The following is a 26,578-nucleotide window of genomic DNA, read 5'->3' on the forward strand; positions in this document are numbered from 1 at the left end:
AGGCGCCGGTGGCCGAGGGAGCGAGTCTTCCCTGGTGGGGCGGCGGCCGCCAGCGCTGGGAGCGGGGCCCCGGGTGGCGGTGGGCCCCGCCTCGGTGTGTTTCCTCCGCTGTGTCCGCGGCGTTTCCACTTGTGGGTTTTCAGCGAAAAATTAATTGGGACTGTGGGTTAGGTGGCCCCCGTGGGCCGCCGAAGGGTGCGGTGGTGCTCCGGGGGGGGGTGTGTGGTGTGTCCGTGAAGTGTTTTTGGGCAGCCAGTGCAGCTGCCCTGCTGCAGTTGCACTAGGCCTTCACATCATAAGCTCGGGCCTGCAAGCCTTTCCCCTGTCCCGCTCCTGTTTCAAGGGAAAAGCTAGCAGTAACTGGATGACTTACATCCATCCCTAATTTTTATTGTATGCTTAAGTCATGAATGTTGTAATAAAACTGTGATTAATAAAGACTGCTGCCTAGTGGAGGGTTTGAGGCAATCCATGATTGATCACATGGTTGAGAGTAAACAGACTGGTCGGAAACAAACAGCTCAGGATGAAGGCTGATGTTTTGACTTGTATTTCTGAGGTGTATCCCTGCAAACGACCAGTGCCAAGTTCTCCTGGAAGAAGCCTGCCAGCTGCAGAATAGCTGTTTTCTCACATGAACTGCACTGTCTTCTAGAAGGCTGTTACCTTGTTGTATACCTTGGTGTTCCATTTGGTCATTAAGTCCAAGAAAACTCCAAGCCATTTCTTTTGCTCATTGGGTGGTGCATTGTGTGCTGGAAGTCCCTGCCTGAGATGATGGCAAAGAAGCTGTAGTGGACAGTCCAGTTTTTGTTGAAATTTATTAATGGAAAACTACTTTGATTTAAAACATACTTTGAAATTCTGTGAAAAATAGTGAAAGTAAAATAAGGTTATGCCAATACCAATCCTGGTAAGATAATGCTTATTCAACTCCACAGTTCAAATCTGAAGGGCACAGTTAGATTTTCCTTTCCTTCAAGGGCTGATACAGAGGCCTTTATTATAAGCAAAAATGGCAGGTCAGAACAGTAAGTGTGAGGAGTTTCTGACAGTTGATTAAGTGATAGGCATTTATTTATATTAAATGTTGGAAGGATTGTTTCTTGTGGAAAAGATAACGTAAATACTAATGTGGATGACTTAGGAAAGAAACAACTGCTGTTCCCCAGCATTCCTTCACTTGAATTTATAAATGTTCATTGTTTGTAGCTTATGTATATTTTGAACAGTTCCCATATATTTTTTTTTACAGTTTCCTCATCTTAAAGGGCTATGTAAAGGGTAACAAGTGAAGCTACCAAGCACAGGAACATGTAGGAATGCAGCTACTCAGTTCTGGTGTGGCATGACATGAGTCTTTAACAAAAAATGCTAAGGTTGATTAACAGTTTAGGAGGGAGCCTGGATGGTTGTTGAGGGATACTGTAGCTACTGGAAACAGAATGTAGTTCTCCTTTCTGATTTCTAACATCTGTTCGCATGTTTGTCTGGGATCTTCACCTAACCATGCAGGTGTTTTTGTTTATACATGCTGTATGTGCTGGTAGGTAGTATTTTCCTGACCTGTGGGTATTAGTCATGATTTAGAGGTTTTGCCCGTTAAAGAGCTACCAAATGTTAGCCAGGCAATTTCTTATTCATTTAGTTTCTGATAAGGCATTATTTTATTTACTTGGAGGATCTAATTTGGTCCCAGTAGTGGGGACTGGGCTACAGTTCTGTTCTGTCTTTCCTTTTAGGCCTGTTTATTTTTCCTTGCACTGCTGGAATGAAGAGGGGCACTAGGGTAGCCCTTCTTGGTTTTGAAGGTTTTCTTTCAATCATTGGTGCTGCAAAATATTTTAATACAGCAGTCTGGTACATTTGCTTTTTTAAGTATGCATTTTAGGTATAGCTGTTCAGCATCAGGTTTTCTCCTGAGTGTGGATTTGATGCTTCTGACACTTTCTAACTGCAGTCCAGAGAGCAGGCTGGTGGTCTAGAAAACTTCTGATAGTAATAGGTGTCTGTAAACAGGACAGACTGGAGCTTTTAAAAAAAGCTATTAAAGAATGATGAAGTAAGCTTAATGAGATCTGGTGATTCTTAGTAGAAAGGATCCCAACCCTCAAAATAATAATGCTTTACTATGTTTTTTTTCCTTTGAAAGACTGTTGTATTAGTCATTGTTCTTAATGTTTGACTAGGCATTGCAAAGACTTTGCTCTAGTTAAGAGCATAGTTTTTGATAAAAAGGTTGAATGCAGGGACAGTAGAATTATAGTTCTTGGGACTGCTAAGTATACCATACTTAATCTCATCTATCCCATAATTTAAGTTTACTCAGTAGATGAATCTTGGGTACACCTAACAGGGATCTTGTTTATGACTGTTAACTAAGTTTGTATTTGTGTTTTGCAGCAGTATTTTCTAATGTACTTTGTGTTTTGAACCAAATTAAGTGGCTAAATAATAACTTTCACACAGGGCAAACCCAGAAGATGAATCTCTTCCAATCCATAACAAGTGCCTTGGACAATGCTTTAGCCAAAGATCCGACTGCAGGTATACTATACTTGTTACTGTGTTTTTCTTTGTTATAACTGCATTTTGTTTTGCCTGTTTGTGTACAGTATTAAATGCATTTCTCATGGCCTTTAAAGTCTTCTAATAAGTTATTTCTACACTTTGTTCGCAAACGAAACTTAAAAATGTGTTGGTATTAACAGATTATTAATGGTGTGATCTAGGATGCAGCTGTGTCTTCTGTATTAGCTGTGTGTATTTTGCTTGAAAGTTGAGACAGAAAGATACATTGCTTAACATGCTTCTGGCATTACTGATGTGAACTGTACTTAAGGGCAGCTTGAATACCATGAGTTTTTAAAATGTAAATCTTAGTTGTTAATTCCTTCAACTCTCTATGCTTAAAGGTGGGGTTTTTTAGAGACTATGTATTCCTCGCTCTCTTCATTCTCCTTTCTCTCCTACCTTGCTCTCCAAAATTCCTTTCCAGCTTTACTGATTACTGTTCATCATTGTGCATAGGCAATGTAAGATTTTCTAGAATTTTTCAGTCTAGATAACCTGTACCTTTGAAGAAGGTAGTTCATCATAGCTTGATTTAAAAGGGTTATTCTAAATGCTTTTGCACAAAACTATTAATATTTACTGCACTTTTAATTCTTGTACATAACAGGACATCTGTGGCTTCTGTTGTCGTAACAAAGGTGATGGCCAGACATCTGAAAGAGATGTTTAATGTCATGAATATGGCTGCAAAAGTTGTATGATCTTGTGTATTTTTTTTTTTCCTTCTAGTGTGTTAGTAACTCTTTTTGGCACTACTTGAACTACTGCTCAATTTAAAGTCTGACTAATTGTCTGATCTGTTAGGACAAATTCTATGTTGTCTGTCCAGTGCTGACTGTGTAATAAGTTCCCTCTCAATCTACAGCTGTGTTAGTCACCTTTATTAAATTGAACTTAGAGGGTAAATTAGTGCCAAGAACAGATTTTTAGCACTATTTCTGTAGAATCAGCCATATAAAACTAAGTAGAGTGTTAGTCCAGTAGGAACCTAAACTCATATGTAATTTTCAGCCTTTTAGTCGCTCTAAGGCTCCAGTCTTGTTCCTCAGCTTTGCAGGGCTGGATCTTTGCAAAGCCTTTTGCAAGACCATGTTGGAGTTCTACAGTCCAGACTGGGAGTTGTTAGTATCACTCTACTTACTGAATTAATTAGGACTTGCAATAGAAAGCATGTCCTTCATATGTTTTTAGTTGTATGGGAATTGAGCAACTGCTGTTTAAGTAGTGGAAATCCTCATACTTGTGATGATGAGAATTAGAGTCTGTCTGGGAAAATATTTTCAGTGGCTGAACAGAATGAGTAAACCCATGCAAGTTTGCTGATACCAGTATTAAATGGGATTTTTTTAATGCCATCTGGCTCAAAAGTGAATAGCCATATGGTAATGGAAAGTCCTTACAAAGATTTTAAGTACATTAAAAAAGCAAACAAGTTAATATTAAAAATTAATTAGAGAGATAATCTGGGGACATACTTCAATCATATACTCCATGACTGCTTTGATTCTACATCATTGTACAAGTTATTTTTCTTTAAGTGGTGTCATTAATATGATTGTCAGAATAATCCCTTTTAGTGCTTTCAATCGGAAATGTATTTTATTTAAATAAAAATAATATTGGAAAAGCGAGGAGGCTAACTCATTATTTTGTGTCCTTTAGAATATGGAGAGTATTTAGGAATGTGGGGATTATCAGAACGGACCCTAGTGCATGCAAGCTACTATTGATGATACTGCTGCACATCTCTTCCATGCTAAAAAAAGAGAAATACTTATTTCTGTGAATTAAACAACAAAACTGTTTTAAGAAAAATTAATCATCATTCCATAAATTCAATGCAAAAAGATCTGCAGATTACTTGATATGAAGCTAAATTTTAAAGGCAATTACTTTTCATGATAAAAATTTATTGACTACATTACCCACACTTTAAGGATAATAGTGTTGAATAACCAGTTGTCCTGGTTATTAGATATCCATCCTTTCTGTAGACTTCAGGGATCTGGCAAGTATGTTTGGAGGAGGTTTGAAATTTCATGTTGGATTGGTATTTTGAAGAAAACTGAAATCTGTGGATGAGGAATGCAAGCGGTTATCAGTTGAAGCAGAACACAACTTCAGTGACTCTTTAGTGATTAAATGTAATTTTTTCTTGGAATTGCTTTTATTCATTTAGATTTAGATGTTGTGGTATAGAATATTGCAGAAAAATAAATAGTTTAATGAAAGCATAGCTGAATCAGTTTCATGAATTCTGTTTTGAAACTTAGTTGTGTTGCATTAACCTTGGTTCTTTATTTGTTAGGTTGTGCATGAGAAATGCTTAAGTCTAGGTAAAGTAAAATGAAATGTTATGTGCTACTTATGTTAGTGTCTCATATAAAAACATTTGAAATGTTCATTAAAAATAAGATGCCCTGGAGTAACAATAACCTCCTCCACTGTTCTTATCTTTCAGTAATATTTGGTGAAGATGTGGCCTTTGGAGGAGTATTCAGGTGTACAGTTGGCTTACGAGACAAATATGGTAAGTTAACTTCTAAATCTGACATTATTTTCCTATTAGCATCTCTGTTCTTTTGTATCCCTCTATGGTTTGTGGGAGAGAATCTTTATAAATGAACCTATGTTTTCCTTTCTGTCTTTGGAAAGAGAAAAAGTTTTGAACGTGTTAGTATTTATCTTTCAGAGCTTTTGAAACTTGCTGACATAACTTCAGGAGTCTTCTATTTCTTCAGCTAACTTTATCAGTATAACTTCATTTTTTTTAAACTGCAATTGGACCAGATGCTGGCCCCATTTAATTACTGTAATCAATTTAAAGCCTCTTAGCAACAATGCATGGTGATACTTTTTAGAACTATCTGTCAAGTACTGCAAAGTAATTACATTAAAATGGATTTAAACTCTTGGTTAAATATAGTATTTTCTAGCATGGCTTAGAAAGCCAATATAGTAATGATGTGTTATAGCTATGCTTGTGTTTCATCTAAAATGTGATTGATTTACTTCTTTGGGAGAATCATGTGAAGGCATTGAGACAAATGGTACAAGCTTTGTCTCAAAGAGTATTTATCACTTGTCCTGGTTTGAGCCCAGAGGGCAACTGAGCACCCGGCAGCTAAAGATGCTCACTCACTCCTTCCCCCTCAGGGATGGGGATGACAAAATAAAGCAGAAGGCTCTGGAATCAAGATGAGGAGAGGGAGGGATGATTCACCCCTTATGGTCACAGGCAAAAGACAGACTTGTTAGGGAAAGAAAAAACCGCATCAATTTAATTTGAACACCACCACCACTTAATTTACCAATCAGAGTAGTACAGTGAGAAATAAAACCACATCTTAAAAATGCCTTCCCCCCACTCCTCTCTTCTTCCCAGGCTCAGCTTTGTCCCCCATTTCTCTACTTCCTCCCCACCAGCAGCAAAGGGGGTCGAGGAATGGGGGTTGTGGTCATCTCATCACCCATTGTCTCTGCTGCTCCTTCCTCCTCAGGGAGGACTCCTCACACACTTCCCCTGCTCCAGCGTCGGATCCCTTCCATGGGAGAGAGTCCTTCACAGACTTTCTCTGACATGAGTCTCTCTCCCATGGTCTGCAGCTTTTTATGAACTGCTCCAGCCTGTGTCCCTCCCACATGTTACAATCCTCCCAGTGCTACAACAGTGGGAGCTTCCCTCAGAGTCCTGGACTTCTTTGCGCGCATCCACCTGCTCTGGCATGGCCACCTGCTCCACCAGTGACCTCCATGGAACAGCCTGTACTCTCACCACGGGCTGCAGGGGAGTCTCACATGCTCTACAGGAAAGCTGCAGCGCATCTCCCTCACTCCTCCTCCTTTCTTCCACTGACCTCAGCGTCAGCATAGGTGTTCTCGCAACTCCTCTCCAGATTCCCCTTCTTAAATATGTTATCACAAAGGTGCAGCCTCCGTTCCTAATTGTCTTGGCCTTGGCCAGAGGCAGGTCCAACTTGGAGCCAGTGGATCTTTGAGAAGCTTTTCACAGGAGCCCACTGCTCTACCCTCCTCCTACACTACCAAAATCCACCACACAGACCCAACACTTCACTAGATAGGAAAAACAGCTTTGCGAAAGTATATGAAAAATAAGATGGTGCTTTATCATCTCATACCTCAGACAGCTGAGGTAAGTTCAGTGGAAGAGGAAAAATAGTCACTTGCAGGAACTCTTTAATTGTCGTTGAAAACATTATTTAAGTAAGTTTTAAATAGGCAATTTCTTTAAAATTTGCAGGAGCTTTTCTCATGTTATCTGTGATTTAAATTAATGCCTATTTGTGTTCATTTTGGAAGAAAATTAGTTCTGCTATTTCTGGGGGACAGTCTCCTATGGCTGGGTATCAGTGACTTCTAAGAAAGGTAGGAGGAAGACGAAGACTCTTTCAGATCCTATGTTGTTGCACAAGCAGTTAAGTGTCACGTTCACAGTTCTTGATGGATAGAATTTAACCACCTAGTTAGTAATACCGGGTTGGCAAATCTAGAGGACTTTTCGAAGTCCTTCACTGTTCTTCCATTTAAGTTTCTCTTTGGTAAGTCCATTTGCTTTGGTTTCATTAAGTACCCATTTTGTTCTGAGAAGTACTGTTGCTGGAATGCTAAAGAATGTTTCATGTATGGCCCGCCAGGTAGTACATAGCATTTTACAGGTCTTGGAAGCTGGTTGTGGATACAGTAACCTGATAGCTTTTAATTTGGCAGTCACTATCTCCCCCACTGGGCTATTAAACAGAAGAAATTTTAAAATGTTGAGTTTCAGCAGCTTACTTTCTTCAAGGCACAAAGATGACTTGGACCACTTGCAGCCAGTAATTAAATCTATTTCATTTTTCTCATTTGGAGGAGATGCATTACTGCCAGCTTGGAGTTCAGCAAGGTCTATTTTTTGGAGTGAACCAAAAAAGGGAGAGAGGAAGAATGTACTTTTAAGAAGTTTTAGAAGCAGAACCATATTTCATTGTCTCGTTTCTCTGCTTCAATTATTATATGGATGTTTTCTCACTTTCTAGTTTATATGTTAATATTCAAATAGTTTGGATAGGACTCTTATTAGCAATGGTATTTATTGCTGCTGTGTTAGAGTTCTGTAACTCTGGTGTGATATGTTAACTCTCTTTACTAGATTTCATGTGAAAAGGAAGCCTCTGAAACAGCATTCAGTTGCTGGAAACATGGGCTACAGAAGACTTCATTTGGGAAATAAGCAACAGGAGCAGATGGCCCTATAAACAACCTTCTCATTTTTTAGTGAACATCTCCAGTTTAAAAGACGAACAAACTTTATATTGTTAGGGTGTTGCTTTGAGGGTCATTTGTTTTCTCTGATGTAAGAAAGTCATATAATATTAGAATTAAGGAAGGACATTATTTAATTGTAGTAGCATTTTATTGATGGTGTATTCAAAAGTTTGGGTGCTGTTCAAAGGCTCCATGATAGCCCCAGAGTGCAGGGGTACTTTTGAGATGGTTACTGTTAATGGAGTGCAAAGAACTATTTACAATGTGTTAGTCTCTATGATAAGCAACAGTCACAGCATACCAGCAGCCAAGCTAGAATCTGATTTATTTTACAACAATAAATTTTTTTTTTTTAAATGAGATTTTTGAGGAAGATATGACATGACTTTGGGAATACTTGAACTTCTTTAAAGCGAGAGGCAACATGAGAAATTGTGGAAGTACTTAAATGAACACTGAACAAGGGCTAATGAAAGCTAGTATTGCCGTTTGATCAAAAAGGGTACTGACCTTTTCATGGTGAATAAGAAGGTAGAATTGAGAAGAAAGAACTAAGTAGTGCTCTTTTTATATGTGACTGTAAAATAAAATGGGTAGGTACATAAAGTGCTGGTAAGATCAGATTAAAAAGGTAGGAAACTATCTCTTCACATATGTTCAGAGCATTGCAAAGATTGCATTTGCTAGAGGAGAAGTGTGTTAGCTAGAAGAGAAGGAGAAATTGGGAAAGCTTTTTGCTGTTTTCCTACTTAAAACAAGTTTGTCTTGCAGATCCATTATAGAAAGATCTTCCTAAGATCCATTTATCTTGCAGTTCTGAGATTTAGGTCCAGATGAGGAGTGAACTGAAGATGATGATAGTGATTGAGAGAGAAGGGGACAGAGAAGACATGACAGGAAAAAGAAAGAGTTCTTTATGTTACTGGTGAGTTGCTCATAAATAAATGATGGCAATATGTGAAATACAAGTGTGGACAGAAAGAGGAGTGTGAAGGTAAGGTGAATTTAGGAGTTACTCACATAATGGTAATTTAACTTTGTAAGGCAGATAAAATGACACAGGTGACACAGGTAACACAGGTAGCTTGGCTTCTTTCTTCACTAATAGTGAAATCCTGCAGAAAATGGGTGAAGAAGGAATGATGAACTAGAGGATGTACTGAAAATATAGTTACAATGCTGAGGAGAGCCAGGAAAGACTGAAAGCACAGTAATTGAAGGAATCCAAAATTTTGATACGGGTGTTGCTGTCTATCAGTATTGTCTTAGAGATTAAATAAGTTCTGGTTGCAGTGCTTGTTTTATGCAAAGGCTAGAGTTTGTGTAAAATAAGGAGGAATTCCAGAGTTGATGAGCAGCTGACCTCATGGATCATACCTGTACAAGGAAGATTATATAGACTTACTGCCTCTTTCCTCATTCCCCTCCTGCATTTACCATCAACATAATAATAGGAGATACAAGTGATACAATATGAGTTTTTTTCTATATGTTGATATAAAATAAAAAGAAATTAATGTGTTTTTTTCTCCTGATCTGGAAGAAGGGAGTTTGGCTTTTTGTTTTTTTTTCTGTAGATGATCAAAATCACTAGATGGCAGTCTATGCCTGTAAGTAGTTATTTTGATACAAATTGATAGTTCCTTTTCAAGCACTTTTATAATATCACCTAATAATATTGTAGGGAGAATTTAGTGTATTAATACTCAGTTGTAGTACTATACAGATGTTGGTTGATATCTAGACTGTTACTGAAGTCTCTCTCTGAGAGGTAGAGAAGAAATTTGCATTTAGAATAAATCTGTCATCAAATCTAAACCCTTTTTTTTTGCCAGGAAAGGCATTTAAGCCTGAGTGTAGAGTAATGTTGTAATAATAAACACAGCTAGAGGCCTATGCTAGTAAGTGAAAGAAGTCAAGCTTGTTGACTTTGTAAGGAAAAAAATCCTACTTTTTGATTGGATGAATTTTTGACAAAGAATCATAGAATCATTTAGGTTGGAAAAGACTTTTAAGATTGAGTTAGACTAGAAACCTAACATTGCCAGGTCCACCGTTAAACCATGTCCCTAAGTGCTACACCTATGTGTCTTAAATACCTCCAGGGATTCTGAGTGCACCAATTCCCCGGCCAGCCTGTTCCAATGCTTGACAACTCTTTTGATGAAGACATTTTTCTTAATATCTAATGTAAACCTCCCCTGGTGCAATTTAAGGCCATTTTCTCTTCTTCTGTCACATGTTACTTAGGAGAAGAGACCAACACCCACCTCACTACAACCTCCTTTCAGGTAGTTGTAGAGATCAATAAGGTCTCCCCTGAGCCTCCTTTTCTCCAGGCTAAACACCCCCAGTTCCCTCAGCTGCTCCTCATAAGACCTGTGCTCCAGACCCTGCACCAGCTTTGTTGCTCTTCTTTGGACACGCTCCAGCACTTCAGTGTCTTTCTTGTAGTGAGGGGCCCAAAACTGAACACTGTATTCAAGGTGCAGCCTCACCAGTGCCGAGTACAGGGGTAAGATCCCTTCCCTGTCCCTGCTGGCCACGCTATTGCTGATTACATGCCAGGATACCGTTGGCCTTCTTGGCCATCTGAACACACTGCTGGCTCATATGCAGCCAGCTGTCGACCAGCACATCCAGGTCCTTTTCCACCGGGCAGTCTTCCAGCCATTCTTCCCCAATCCTGCAGTGTTGCATGGGGTTGTTGTGACCCAGTTGCAGGACCTGGCACTGAGCCTTGTTGAGCCTCATACAATTGGCCTCGGCCCATTGATCCAGCCTGTCCAGATCCCTCTGTAGACCCTTGCTACCTTCAAACAGATTAACACTCCTGCCCAACTTGATGTTGTCTGCAAAGTTCCTGAGGGTGCACTCAATCCCCTGTCACACAGCAGCCTGCATTTCTCTTTCATGGCATGTCTTTCTATTTGCCACCAAGGGAGTCTAGGGGACTGTTTAAGTTAGGTTCCTAATATTTGGATGCCTGATTGGATTACCTTCTAAGTTTTTGAGCTATTGGAAATAATTTTTGAACTGAAAGAGTAGTGTAAATTAAGATTTTTTTTCTTTTCAGCAGGGAATTCTTGAATTATGCCATTTTATTTCACTTGCAACTATTTGGGTAGAATGTGAATACTTCAAGTGGGAATTTTATTTCAAGATTCTCTCAGTTCCTGGAGGATGCCACTGTGGTGTCTCTCACCAGAAGTGAGTGCTTGTCCAGGGTAGAAGAGTCTTGGCCTCAGTTCTGTCCCTCAGGAGCTCTGAACTTACTCCCAAATGAGTTGACTGAGATACCAAGGCTGACCTTTGTGGAGATGCAGGAGATATGGTTTTGTCAGCAGTTGTTCTGTGGAAAAGTTTTGGAATGAATTTGTCTTTTGCTCATGTGATTCATTTGTCACTCTTTGGCAACCTCTATGTGACAGCAAAGTGAACCAGAGGAAGGTAGGTTTCCTCTTTTCTGGTTTAATGTCCCATCACCAGTAGGAGGGGTTGAAGAGTCTTTTACGCATGGCTTTTATTTTTGTCTGTTCTGGTTTCTTTTAACTGTTCTGTTTAATCTCTGTTATTGCTGTCCTCCTCTTTTTGTTTGTCAGTGCTTAGAGAGATGTACTGCTCACAGCAGCTTATGGTACTCTTACACAAAGTCAATTGGAACAAGATGCTTTTCATAAGGTTTCTGTGTAACATTGCTAATATGTTCTGGAGTGATGTTTGCCTTTATTAGTAGTGTGCTGTTGACTGTCAGTTTGTGGCATGCTTTTAGTCCCTATGTCCTTTCTATTGTATTGCTGTGCAGCCAGTAATTGTTTCTTTTCTGGGTGGACACTTGATAAAATGAAACTCAGTAACAGCTCTCTGTCACTCCTATATCTAGGATAAACCAAAATCAATTTCAGATAATTTCTTTTCAGGCAATTCTGTTTTCATATGTGGCTAGACATTCATACATGCAGACAGTCATAAATAAGAAATAAGCAGCTTCAATATTTTTTCTCATTATTCATTTTTCATAACTAAAATAAATTTCCTCTTCTGGAGTAGAAAGTGTGCAGTAAGTACACACATGTAACTTGAAATGTAATTCTTGCCCTATTCTGTTTAGTTTTACAGGTTTGTTTCATAAATAATCCTTCCTAATCTTTATTATTTTGATGCAGCTAGAAGTGTAAAGTTGATAGGATTTTTTTTTTTCTTCCAAACCATATTTAATAAAGAAGTGTGAAATAGATGGAGAGCAGATTGTAAACAGTAATTAGTGTTTGTTCAATCAGTCCAGGATATTTTCTTGCAAATTGAAAAATCACAGAAGAAAAGGAAAATCTAGAGAAGAAATAATACTTGTATTGAATCCTCTGAGGGTGGGGGGAGTTGAATCAAAGATTTCCACGGTGGAAAATTTCAAAACATCAAAAAGCAAGTGACTGAACTGCATATGAAACCACAGTTATAGCAAGAAAATAACATCCTTATGTCAGGATGACCTAGCCACATTAGCAATCAGCTGGATGCTTTAAAAATGATTTTATTTATCACTTCCATATTTGTTTTCTTGTACTTTCTGCCTGCCTTACTGAATTAGATCTCTGAAACACAGGGTATGTTTTGTGACGGATCAGCTGGCAAAGGCTGTTCTTAGCCTTCAGTGATGGAGATTCCCTGGCTTCCCTACACACATGGTCCCAAAGCAGCATTATTTTTACGGCTTGAAACTTTTTCTTATTGATCAGTTTTCTCTGAACTCTGGTTCCTGCAACTGAAGGATATGGGTCATCCAAATGGATACATTACTCTGGGTCTTACGAGTAAAACCTGGTTGCTTGCAGCTTTCTGTTGAAAGATCTTATGATAATACTAGTTTGTTTTGCAGTGTCAGTGTTTATTTCCACTGTAATCCCTGGTTATTATTCTGTAGACCTTGTGTCTAAGGTGTAAACACCTGTGTGAGTTTTCAGGGAACATTTCATTCTCAGTAAATGAATCATTTGTTTATGGTCCAGTAAAATAATTCAGGAGTTTTTGTTTACTTGGCCAGGAGATGGCTGTATCTAGCCATGCCTGAGGGACACCATCCTTTCTAAAATTGTGGCAGTCGTTCTTTGAAAAAAAGTATTTACTTGAACACAATATTATTTTATGAGCTTGAGCTGTAGAAAACTCCTGAAGGCAAGTTCTGTGTTTAAGTGAAATGCCTATGAGGAAAACAAGGATGAGAAGATAAGGTTGTCCCCAGGTTGTTATGGTGAAGTTTCTTGGCCAATGTTTGGATATGCTTACAAAGATTACTTAAAGTCCTGACAGCTTTTAGTAGCATGAGATAACGTGAGAAACTTTTGAAGCTGAGCTAATTGAGGTAGATATAGTGTGTTTAAAAAAAAATTAATTCTAATTAGCCTCCAAAATCATAAAATACTTTAAATTTTTTTTATTATAAATATTTTTTTGTTAGTGATTTCAGTAAGTTGCTTATTGTGGAGACTTCACAGCGTGTTACTGGTAAGAGAGCCAGAGATCTGTCAGTGGATGTTTTGGGTCTGTTCTCATGTTGCCAAGTGTTACAGTACAAGGGCAAGCAGTACAATTTGGATAGGCTGGTTGGGGCAGTGTATGAAGGTAGTGTGTTCTGTCTTCCAGAAGCTACTAGTGGTTGGGTATTACTTCAACAGGTGGGGAGGCACGCTGGGGTTTTTCTGTGAGGTTTTTTTATCAATCATGGGATCTCTTGCATTCTTTAAGAACATAGCAATATGCTATTATAGGGAGGAGAAAAACTCAGCCTAAAGTAGCATAAGTGTTAGGGCTTTATTGTATAAGCAGATAGAAAATGTTAGGTCAATACTTCAGAAGCAGACTGCAAGCTGATTTGAGAAGCACTGTGTTTCCTCTTTTATGTAGTTGCTGGTCCTTCCTAACATATTGTACATGGTAGAATGAAGTAGTTCAGATTTTTTTGTCATGGTGGACTTAAACTTGGGGTGGAACATTTTATTCAGAGTTAAAAATGACTAGTTGTTGAATATAGATTGAGTGAAACCCAAGTAGTCTGGAGTTTGGTTATCATTGTTTCTTTGTAGATACATTTAAGTGGAGAATTCTGCAGCTTGCTTGCCTGGTTCTTCCAGAGCAGTTTGGCAAGATCTGGATTTTTTTTCTGATTTATATAAATGTCTTTGAACAGTAACATCTGGAGAACGTGTTCCAGACTCATTACACAATAGTACATTTTGTTCATTTTCATCTTAAATAGCCAATTCTTTTCTTAAGATTTACAGTTAGAAGAAAAGAAAAATTGAGAACTTGATACAGTGTATTATGTCCTTTTTTACTGTTTGAATCTGTGGGATATTGATATAAATCATGTTGTGTCAGAGCTAAATAGACTTTATTTTAGTTTTGTTTCCATTTTTTTTAAATTATTCTGATAGTGTGCCTGGTGTGATAACAGTATTTTATTTGTTTGGGACAATAATATTTATTAAGTTTCTTTTTATATGTTGTAAACCTGTTTGAGGGAAAGCTAAGGGATATACATTTTAATATAGAACTTGATACATAGTACAGAGCTTGAGAAAGCTGTTCTAACACATTTTTAAGGTATTTCAAGATACATTGTTGGGCAAAAAAGTTTGTGCTGCTGAACTTCATAAAAACGGAATTTTCCACTTCAGGAAATACTTGCAGTGAAACATTTAAAAGTAATATTTTAGTAATGCAGTGTCAAGGAAGATGAAACTTTATGTATTAAAGACACAAGATGGAATCAATGAGCATGACTAGTATTTGCAGTCTGTATTAATACCAGGTCTGCAAGCACAGTTCATGTACCATATTTTAGATGTCAGTCTTTAAGCCTTTACTACTTTTTAGGTGGAATTTAGTGATTCTCAGGTTCCTTGGTTAGTTCTGTGATCAGTATCATTTGTACTTGTCAAGTGGGACTAATTTAGTAAATCTGCCGTTTTTTCAGTCTCTGAGATTGGTAATAAGAGTGTGGTAATTATCACTTCTGCAGTTTAAGAAGGCGCTGCAGACTTTATTACAGGGAGTAAACCACTCAGTTTTCTTGGAAGTAATTTGCTAGTAGCCTAGAAGGGTCCAAAAGCTCAAGACTACCATCCATGTCCAGTCAATTATCTGAGCAGCTTTGCGGCAGAAGCACTTTGAGGAGCAGGTTAATCTTAATTTAACTCAGTTCAGAGCCATTTTGCAGTGACCAGGCTGACATAACATGCTAGTAATTTATTATAAAAGGTCTCCTTTTAATTTGTACAAACATTAAATCCTCAAGTCCTGGCAAGGAGTTTTCACACTTGTGTGGAAACACCAAGTATAGATCAATTTATTGATTTTTCTCATGCACATGTGTGGTGGGTTGACCCTTGCTGGATGTTAGGCATCCACCAAAGCAGCAATCTCACTTCCCCTCCTCAACTGCAGAGGGGAGAGAAAATATATGAAAGCTTCATGGGTTGAGATAAGGACAGGGACAGATCACTCACGGTTACTGTCACAGGCAAAACAGACTTGACTTGGGGAAATTAGTTGAACTTATTACTATTACTAATCAAATCAGAGTACGATCGTGAGAAATAAAAACTAAATCTTAAAACACCTTCCCCTGATCCCTCTCTTCTTCTCAGGCTTAACTTTAGTCCTGATTTTCTCTACCTCTTCCCTGCCAGCAGCACAGGGAGGCAGGGAATGGGGGTTGCAGTCAGCTCATCACATATCTCTGCTGCTTCTCAGGGGGAGGACTCCTCACACTCTTCTGCTCCAGTGTGGGGTCCCTCTCATGGGAGACAGTCCTCTGTGAACTTCTCCAACATGAGTCCTTCCCACAGGCTGCAGCTCTTCCCAGACTGCTCCAGTGTGGGTTCCTCCCACAGGGTGCAGTCCTTCAGGAACAGCCTGCTCCAGTGTAAATCCCCTATGGGGTCACAAGTCCTGTCAGCAAACCTGCTCCAGTGTGGGCTCCTCTTTGTCCACAGGTTCTGCCAGGATCCTGCTCCAGTGAAAGCTTCTCATGGAGTCACAGCCTCCTTTGGGTGCACCCACATGCTCCAGCATGGGGTCCTCCACAGGCTGCAGGTGGATCTCTGCTCTACTGTGGACCTCCATGGGTACAGGGGCACAGCCTGCCTCACCGTGGTCTCCACCAGGGGCTGCAGGAGAATCTCTGCTCTGGAGCTTGGAGCATCTCCTCCCCTCCATCTTCAGTGACCTTGGTGTCTTCAGAGTTGTTTTTCTCACATGTTCTCACTCCTTTCTCCAGCTGCAATTGCTCAGTTTTTTTTCCCCTCTTCTTAAATACAGTATCCCAGAGGTGCTACCACCTTTGCTGCTGGGCTCAGCCTTGGCCAGTGGTGGGTCCATCTTGGAGCTGGCTGGCATTGGCTCTGTTGGACGTAGGGGAAGCTTCTACAAGCTTCTCACAGAAACCACCCCTGTAGCCCCTCTGTGACCAAAACACTGCCATGCAAACCCATTACAACATGCTTTACATTATCAAGCAACAGGCATGGTTGCAATTGAGATTCATAAAATGTTTTTCATTACTGCAGGTTACTGGTCATTCAGCAGTTTGTTCCTGAGTACTTCTTTAGCAGCACTAAATCCTTGCTGTGTTGAGAGTAGCACTTCACAATTTAGGGTAGATCCAGTATGCTTTCAAATTTACTATAAAGTATTTCTACACTACTGATATTGAGCAATGTGAGAGCCAGTGCCTTGTATTTGACACAAGTTTGCTTATTCCTTAGTTTGTCATCCAGATAGTGTACCCAGCCTATTACAGCAGAATTTTCATTAACATGTTGTTAATTAATACTTAGCTTTGGTAACTGTTGTGAATTTTCCTGTTGGATCTTTTGTCATGTCGTGTAATGTTGCAGATAGGTCAGTTCCATGCATTTTCAGACTAAGCTGCTTAAATAAAGCTGACCATGTGTAAGTGTTTGGTAGATGTCAGTTTTAGAGTGTATTTTTGCAAGTGAGCATTCTGTCATCTGGTGTAGCTTCGTACATCTAACTTGATAGTTAGTTATGCTTTTCTGCAAGTGTGCTTCTCACACAGCAAAATTTTTTGTGGTTGAACAAGGAATGTTATTAATCATAGCTGGAGGAACACTGAATGCCTTGGTGCAGTTAGGCATCATGCTTTTTTTTCTTTAGGCTGAAACAACTGGGTATATGAGCCAGAAGGAGTTCAATGGGGAGTGGGCTACCTGCATAGTCATCAGTAAAAAGAAATTCTTGTGAGCAAATCTACCACTTTGAGGTGAGCTGCTTATTGAATATTTTTCTAACAGTGTGGAGCTGAATCAGTACTATTTTATCAATGTCATGAAATTCTTCCATCAGCAGGACAGGTAGAGACATAAAAAGTTTTGGGAGTCATCATGTGACCCTGCTTGGGGCTGTTAATGAATCGTAGAATAAGGGTTGGAAGGAAAAGACCTTGACGGTCGTCTGGTCCAAACCAGTACTCAGTGTAGAGCCAGTTTAGGTTGTTTGTGGTCTTGTTCAGATGAGTTTTGGATATGTCCAAGGAAGGAGCTTATACAACCTCTCTGGGCAGCTTGTTCCAGCCTTTGACTACTGCCATAGTGAGGTTTTTTTTCCTCTTATATAATCAGTTTTGCTTTTTGTGTCATTCTTTCACATATCACTGTGTACCTGAAAAGAATCTGATCTTCCCCCTGCTTACACTACTGCATGGCTGCTTTTGTATCATGGAATGATTAAATGACATGCAGTCTTACCAGCATTCAAAGTTATGCCAAAGCTGTGCATTAACCTCCTCTGACCCCTACCGGTCCCACTTCTTCCCTGAGAAAGGGAGATAAATAGATGATATATTTTAATATTTCTGGTTTTTTTTTTTAGCTTTTGGTGGGATGCTATTTTGTCACAAACGTCAGGAAATCTGAAGTGGGGGAGAAGGCCAAAAATCAAGTTTTCCCTATTTGCTTGAGTAAGGCAGAGCTGTTTATAAATAAATTTTTCTGGGTCCTCCCTCATCCAGAGGGCAATAAACCTGACATTTGAGTAAATGCTTAATGTTAGGTTCATGCTGTGAACAACTTTAAGAATTTACTAAGTTTTATTAGAAAGCAAGTTTCCTTTCCTTCTAAACCTGCAATTCAGTAACTGTGAAAATTACAAGAATTTGTAGATGATGGAGGTTGCTCCCTGTCTGTGGTAATATTTTCTTTGTACTTCAGCAGTTCTCCTGACTGATATTGTTTGGGGTCTTTAAATGAAAATGCAATAAACATGCTTTTTTCCTAAGGGAATCTTGGAGGAGAGGAGGTGAAAGTGCATTTTGGATCTGTGGAGTTCTTGGAAGAAAAATGCACCATCTTGAGTAAAAGAATGACGTGTTGAGAACACTTTGAGCTAGTTCAAATATTCATGTCTGTTCAAATGTATGAATGCCTTGGAATTAGTAATTGGGGGAGACTTAAAAGGAAATCTTACCCTTCAGCTGTTCTTAATTTCCAATTTACTTGAAGTACTCTTCAGAAGTGTTGGTTATGTCAGTGGAATAAATGATAAACCTGTGAGGAATTCCTGTTGTTACCAGTTACCTGTTAGAACAGGTGTCCTTTTCTTTGAGCAATACAGTGGTGATTAGTGCTTCAGAAGGATACATTTTTTTGTGCAAGTGATTTTTTGAAATCTTTTTCCTCAAAATGAAGCTTAAGACTCCTGTAAACAAGTGAAACCAAGTAAGAAAGAATTATCTGTCATTCGACCTTTATAAAACTGTCTAGGATAAGAAGTTGGGTCCTTTGTTGCAGAGTAGAGCGTGATAGCAGATTTTGCAGCAGCAGCAGAGGAAGCAGCTAATTTAGTTTAGTGAATGCAAATCTCTATTCTGGCCCTCACAGATTTCTGAAGTACCTTTTTTTTTTTTTCATGTATCTTATGCAATAATGTGACTTTTTGGAATATTTAAGGAAAAAGTAATGGCAATCTCCCATGGAATTAGTTGGTAATTAATTAAAACTTGAATTAATTTTTCATTAAAAGTAACTAAATGTTAAAATTATTTTGAAATTGTAGGCTGTGTATACACAGTGATTTTTGGCAGGAGAGGGAGTATATGTGTTTTTCCTATAACAGTCCCAACTCATAGCACTTGACTAGAGACTACATTGACTTAAATGGGGGCTGAGACCTGTCTGCTCAGCCATGCAGTTGGTTGAGCTGTGCTGGAGGTATGGCTGAACCCTTGAAACCTGCTGTGAATGTCTGGGCACAGACCAATGTTCTTGGCTCAGTCTGTGCAACTCTTGTAGAATACAGAATTGGGGAAGAACAGGAGAGGAGTAAAGCTCAATTGTGTAAACATTGTTACATTAGCAGGTAAAATTAATCATAAGATTTATAACCTGTTGCATATTGAATCCTTTTAATTTCACATAATTACCTTCCATCTGTTAGGTAGGTGAAATGATCTATTTTAATGTACACAGCTCTGGAAAAAGCAGCTTTTTAAATGGTATGGCATGTTAATGTGTGAGCATTGAAGATTGAAAGGTAAACCATCTCTGTGAAACTGAAGCCCTGCTTTGGACAAGTAGACTTGAAATTTACATATTCAAATGTAAAGCCTAATGTCTTTTTACTGATATTTGCTATAGAGGAACAATGGTCTTTGCACACCCTTTTTTTTTTAAAGCTGGAGAACTGTTACTGGTGTATCAATACAAGAAATGGTAGAACAAATTAATTAAAATTAACAAGAAATTATTAGAAATGTTTTGCGTTCAACCAGGAGCTATAAAAGAGCTGAGTATAAATTTCCCAAACTACTTGCTGTGATGTATCTCACATGATATCAGAGAAATGGAAGATCACAAGTGTCACCAATTGTAAAACAGGGTTTAAAAGGAATTGTGGTACCAAGAAAGTCTGAATGCTGGATAGATTGTGATAATTATGTTAAGGAATAGAATTAATAGTCTTATGTAGATGTATATCTGTGAAAAAAAATCCTAGGTATTCTAGGATTAAAACAGGTCTTTAAAGACAGGACTGATTTGAAATCGGTCATTTCTATTTGAATTTTCTACATGAAGTCCCCAATGAGTAGCAAAGAAAAGCTAATCTGCTGGGACTTCCTTTTCTTTCCAGTTCAGTGTTTTTTCACATGCATCCGTGGTTGCTGCAGTTGAGGACAGTATATATCTAGCTTGTTGGACTTTCACTTCTAATGGATGTCTCACATGGAGGCTAATGAGATCATGGGGACAAATAAAATGCTGTGCAGATGTATATTGTTAATACTGCTCAGTACTGACATCTTTTAAGATGCCTTTTTTAACACAAGTGATGTAGAAGTATCTTAAAACCAAAACAGAACACCCTTCTTCGGCTAAGTCACCAGCAATACTCCTTAAACCACTCAAATTGTCCTATGTAGGCTCTTACAGAGTGATGTGAAATTACTCAGGGTTGGCGCCTTGGGTGATGTGTTAACATTGTAGGAGATTTTGTATTGTTTGAATATCTCATTTCTGAAGTTAATTAAATTAAGATAGAAACATGTTTCACTGCAGATACTGAAATCTGAAATACTTTTTTCCTGATGTCTTGGAACAAATAAGGATGAAGCAGGCCAAAACATTAATGCACAATAATCGACTACATATGTCCTGTAAACATGTTCTGTTAGGTTGCTATGAAACTTTTTATTCTTGGAGGATGAGAAGATGACTGTAAGACTTTCTTAAAGCTGTTGCTCCTTGTACACAGGGTCAGCGGTAATCTGAACATTTGTGGGGTACTTAACTCTTTGTTCTGAAAATCACAAAGATCAATCTTGTTTATTTAAATAAAAAACTAGATCAGGGGAGGATATGAAGTAAGTGTTTAAAAATTGCCTTTAATCAAATACTGTTTTTTCCTTAATGTTTTTAATATTGTCGGATTTACTTTATTAGGCAACACTTCTAGTGTATTTATTCATGTGCTTAACATGCATCCAGTCTTCTTCCTGAGCTATTGGGATGGAGAGATGAGAATAATTTTTTTTTTTCACATAGCCCCATTTGCCATATTGCTTCCCTTACTGCTTGGAAAAGGGCACCAACCTGTTTAGATGCCTGAAACTAGGGTTGTTGATAAAGCTGGGCAGGTTAATTGAAGTGGACACCAGCATAACATCTTTCTTCAGAGGCTAATGCACCTGATTTCTGATAACGTAGAGGTACTGGTTTCAACTGAAGTAACAAGTCAGCTTGCAGAGTTTGTGTTAACTTGTTTTGAGCTGTGTGGCTGATGAAGTAATAGGAGAAGAGTACATTTTAGGAAATGTTTTATTGATTCGGAAATGAAGTATAGAAAGACAAAGTATCTCTGGGTTATTTGTCTGCTTCAGTCAGATTTCAGCTGAAAGTTGGCTCGGATGGTTTGCAAAGGATGATATGAATGGCTGTTTATCAAAATTTACTTCCTTATCACATTTTGAAAAAAATGTGAAAAATAAAAAAATGTGAAATCGATAAAAATACATAGGCTTAATGCCTTTGTGTTCAGTGTTTAAATTTTGTGTTAGTTTCAGTAGTGCTTTTCATATTCTATCAATAAAAATAGGAGGTTAAAGCCATGCCATACAATATTTGCTGTTCAGTGAAATTAATAAATTTGTTTTATCCTAATGATGGATATATCTTTTTGTTTTAAAGGGCTAGAGTTTATAAAGAAAACCCTACCCCTTGAAACTCTATCCAAGGCTTGTTTTCGCATCTCATGAAAGTGCTTTAGGTTTTGCTTTTAAGGGATCAGTATAATTGTTTTAAATGTACAATCAAAACCATTCCTGAGTAATGAATCTCATTCAGTAACAATTACCTGGCTCTTTCCTTGCTGTTTTAAGCCATAGTGCTTCAGGATTATGCCTTTAGTACTGGAAGTCCAAATTAGGTGCTTCAAGCTGATCATGTTATAGCTGTCATGTTTTATTTCACATTTGCTTTTATTGATTGTCATTTCATTTATTTCATCATACTCCATTGATAGCTGCATGCTGCTTCTAATTTAATATCTCAGTAGTATTTCAGAAGTTTTATTAGGATGTATTTTATACTTTGAATCAGAGAGGCATACTAGAGTGGTGGATCTAACATGCTTTTAAGTTAATTCACCTGCCACAGATTGGTATTAAATAATTAATTTTGAAATTTTTATCAATTATTAGTTAAAATCTCATTTTACAGAATTGTTCAAGTACTTTTAAATTTCTGTGTGATTATGTAAAATTATTTATGGAACTAATGTATTACACTATTTGTGTACTCTGAAAAATCTGTTAATAAAGAATAAGGTTAGGTAAGCTTAGTATGCTCTGAATTCTGTGTACTTCTCAACAATCTGCTTTTTTGTTCTGCTCAGACATTAGTCTATTTATGTAGGCTATGTGGCAGAGTTTTAAAGCTGATTTACCTGCATTTCTGTAAGTCACATGAAGAAAAAAAAGGCCAATTAAATATTTTGATTTCAATATAAAAATTCTATATTTTAAAATTTAGTGTGAATTTAACTTTATTTTTTCTTCAGTCTCTTCTGTAGTCTTACTTTTTTCAGTGTTTTCTTTGCTGGCTATGTCCTTTATCAAAATACCATGTAAGTGAAGTGAAATAAATTGTTCTGCCAACAGACTTTTAAGAAGTAGGAAAGAGTAGTGTGTTTTGGTAATGTTAATACAATTTTACTTTAGTAAAATAGGAGTTGTTCTAGTTTAAAAATTAAATGCATCAGTGAAAGAGAACGGAGACAAGATGTCTAATTCATGGTACCCTAGATTAAATTAAAAAGGAGAAAGAGATGTTTGCCAAGTGTTTATAGTATTAGATTAATATGGGTACAGGGACAGCTCTTGTGGATGCATCCCTTCACAGAATGTAGTAAGGCCTGGGACAACTACACATTTGCATAGGTGGTTTATATTCCTCTTTCCTAGACCATGACACCTGTGAATGAAGGGTGTGCACCAGAGGATACAGCACAGAGTATATCTTGGGAACTAAGGTTACAGCCATCCTTCAGGAATGGGAACAATTTACACAGTGTGCCTTCTCTCTAGGTTCAAAAATAATCTTGTCTCCTACTTGTTACAGAAGTTCTTTTGTCTTTCCATGGCACTATTTTCCTTCTCCATCCTATAGATTAGTTTACTGATCTATTTACTCTGTAGAAATGGGACTAAATAGCACTGAAAGCTAAAGTTTCTTACTCTGCATGGGAGAAGCATGGTACTGATGTGACTGAAATCTTTCCCTTTTGTCAGCTCTTAAGGGAAGATTCCTCTGTGAAGCTTGTTGAACTGATTTTTGTTAATTCTTGGCAGTAAAGCCAAGACACAATTGATGACTGTCAGAAGTGAGTATAACTTAATTATGAGAACAATGAAAACAAGTTACATCTTCTATCACTATCTTCCCCAGTTCTCGGTTTCCCAGAGCAATCTGTCTTTCTGTCACTTAGAACGAACATGTTTCAGTGCTGCAGCTCTTTTTATGTAATGACATTGCCAGGCACAGTGGTAGTACTAGTAAAGAAAAAAATAGAAATACACAGATTAGTAGCATTACTGCAGCATGCTGGTAAAACAAATGCCCAAAGATAAATGGCAGTGCTGTGAAGTTACTGCCATTCTCACTCCCCATGCCATTTTCAGTCTGAACAACTTTTGAGCACAGCACCTGCAGAGATTATTATTTTTCTTCCAGAAGATATGAAACAAAATACAGATGACCCACATCTGGAAATTACTGAGATAAGCTTGGTCGTATACCTTGGAAATGAGATCTAGCAGGTTTTTCTCCTTGTAAAATGTTCTCTGATCTGCAAGGTACTTCACTGTGATTCACAGTTGATCAGGGTAATACTGGGTGTTTTTGACATCCAGACAACAAAACCTCTCTTTCAAAAGCTATGCAATAATTTTGTTAATCAGAATTCAGTTTTAATTACTGAGCTAGCCGTGGTAACATTTATATTAGGGAGTATTTCTTTCCAGGACGGGTTGTTAGTGTTGGAATGGGCTGCCCAGGGAGGTGGTGGAGTCCCCATCCCTGGAGGTGTTTAAGAGTAGTCGACATAGCACTGAGGGATCTGGTGTAGTTGGGAACTGTCAGTGCTGGGTTAACAGTTGGACTAGATGATCTTCAAGGTCCTTTCCAACCTAGTTGAATCTGTGGTTCTGTGATTTTTATCTCCAGCAGCAATAGCTGGACTTCTAAGTCATAAGAATTTTAAAAGTTTCTTAAATTTATTTCTAAACAAGAAAGAGCCTGGTGTGCATGTATCTTTAAAATACTGTAAGTCTCAGGGGTTTTTGTTTCAAACACTGATTTTTAAGAAATAAGTAGAAGTCAGGGAAGTTTGGAATGACTAATTTAGAAAATGGTGCTTCCCCTCATAAAAGGTGATCTTTAAGGTGCTTGAAAGTGTCATGTATGCAAAATTGTGGAGTGTCATGTAATTGTGGGAGCCCTTTGTATTTGTGTTGACTTGTGTAACCTCCCTGACAACACCAACAGTGTAGTATTGTTCAATGGCGTTTTTTCTACTTGCCTTAAAATGAATGGTATCTTAGTTGTGTTCCTGGTGGAGGAAAGAAAGGGGAAGGCAGAGGGAAAGCCAAACACTAATTACTGATATTAAAAAAAAATCCCCCCCCCCAAAAAAAACCAACACAACCAACCCCAAACCAAACCCAAAAAACAAACCACACCAAAACCCAAAACAAAACACCCCAACCCAGAAAACCCCCAAATCAAAAAACCAACCCCAAACAAAGTAGCCCTTGAAGCAGGGTACAAGCAGTGGCAATGCTGTGCTGGGTGATGTGTGAAGATCAAAGACATGTACTTGAAAGATTTGTAAAACATGCCCCCCTTTAGTATATTGTAAATACAGCTGTGGGTGATGGTTCTCCTTTTATCATCCCCTTCTAAAACCTTTTGTTAGCTTCCCCTTAGTTAGTTAACTTGCAGCTATTGAAATTAGGAGTCTTTATATTAACAAGTTTTCTAATTATTGATTAGTTTAGTCTTTCTTTTTAGTTATTTGGTGGTTATTTAGTTATTGTTTAGTGTATTTCATAGCCACTGGTGTGCACTGTGCTCACTTTTTTCTATTCAGTTTGAAGTCTTGGCATATCCATGCACGATGGACTCCTATAGAAACCTACTGTCTATTTCCCAGTGTTCTAAAGGGAAAATTTAATAGCATAACTAGGTTCTCCTTTGATCTGTTGAGGGAATGCAGGATTGCTGGCAAATATTGTAATTCTGTTTTACAGAGCGTATTGTAGTGATGTTTCATCTCCCTCCCCCTCCCCTCTTTGTTTTTAATTTCATGAACCGAACAATTTTTCTTCAGCCATCTATTAGATTGATGCATATTTGGAATCTGAAATTACTGTGGCACAGAAATACATCAGGGCTAAAATGATCTTTTGCACTCCCACAGGGAAGATACAAAACCCAAAATATTTTATTTCCAGTTTTGTGCCTCCAACAGCAGGAACAGCTTTTTTCTCTTGGAGACAAACCAAATTCTTTAGTAAGCACAGGCTTACCTTACTAAAGAAGAATGGTAAGACTGGGCACTACTTATGGGGAGTATGAGCAAGGGACAGTATACTTTCATATAGATGCTCTCATAGATCCATCTGCCTTTGAGTATGGACAGTTAATTTTGACTGCCTGAAAAAAATTGAAGTTACAGTACTTTATTTTAAGCTTTTTTTAAATGCTTGTAAGTATAGTTTACTCCTCCCATATAAGCATGAGGCATATGCATACTTATCTGTATGTACATCAGAACAAACTATTCTCCTTGAACTGTTAAGAACATTGAAGATTACAGAAACGTTCTTATTTTTCATTTTGTTTCTCCTTGTCTTCCTCTGGGCTGTTACAAATTAAAGTATCTTTACCTGTAATGCATGTTTATTGTTCCTACACATAAAAAAGCCTCTCTAAAGAGCCCGTATGCTTAATTGCAGGTGACTTGTTTATAACCTGATTATTTCTGGGGCTATGTTTTCCACTTAGAGTTGGTGTGCTAGAGGAATTGTGATTGTTTTGTTTGTGTTTTTATTTATTTATCTTTTAGGTAAAGATAGAGTTTTCAACACCCCGTTGTGTGAACAAGGAATTGTTGGCTTCGGTATTGGAGTTGCTGTTGCAGGTGCTACAGCCATTGCAGAAATCCAGTTTGCCGATTACATTTTTCCAGCATTTGATCAGGTTAGTACTAATAAACTTGAGAAGTAAAAAGAAATCTTATGGCTGCTTACTGTTCTGTTAGTCTTAATACTTTTGACTATGTAATTTTTGCAAATATATCCACGGCTCTATTACTAATATTTATGCGTGCTTTAAGTAAACAGGAAGGTACCAAGTCCAGTCTGAAGGCTCATTAAATAATGGAAATTAAAGATGTGGTTTGAAGCAAGCGTCTTTGTTTATGGTTTTGGTTTTGTGGTTATGTTGGCTTCAACAGCCCTTAAATTCCTTAGCTGTCTTCCCAAAACCATCTCTGCCTTCTCTGTGCTGCTGCAGCCAGCCATGTGACCACAGGACAAACTACAGATTTGAACTGAGTTGATTGACAGCATGGGAATGGGGGAACAACTGGGTTATATGGCTGCTCCTGAGGCCTAGGCGTCTAACTTGAACATACTAAATTATTGCTTCTTGCCTTGGAAAATATT

At 38.1% G+C, this 26,578-nt stretch overlaps 1 protein-coding gene across 2 annotated transcripts in view; it reads left to right on the plus strand.

Annotated features, from left to right (window-relative positions):
- Positions 1-71: 71 nt before the first annotated feature.
- Positions 72-26,578, plus strand: part of BCKDHB (branched chain keto acid dehydrogenase E1 subunit beta) — a 135,464-nt gene continuing 108,957 nt past the window's right edge. The window contains exons 1-4 of one of the 2 annotated variants that reach the window (XM_026845223.1): positions 72-94; positions 2,470-2,547; positions 5,036-5,104; positions 25,978-26,111. In XM_026845223.1, the coding sequence (XP_026701024.1) occupies positions 2,484-2,547; positions 5,036-5,104; positions 25,978-26,111 (267 nt within the window). In that variant the 5' untranslated portion in view covers positions 72-94; positions 2,470-2,483. The remainder of the gene's footprint in view (positions 95-2,469; positions 2,548-5,035; positions 5,105-25,977; positions 26,112-26,578) is intronic. The other variant, XM_026845222.1, reaches the window with a different exon arrangement.

The sequence above is a fragment of the Athene cunicularia genome (assembly GCF_003259725.1).
Source record: "Athene cunicularia isolate RWA chromosome 3 unlocalized genomic scaffold, athCun1 chr3_part1, whole genome shotgun sequence".
In the NCBI taxonomy this organism is placed as follows: Eukaryota; Metazoa; Chordata; class Aves; order Strigiformes; family Strigidae; genus Athene; species Athene cunicularia.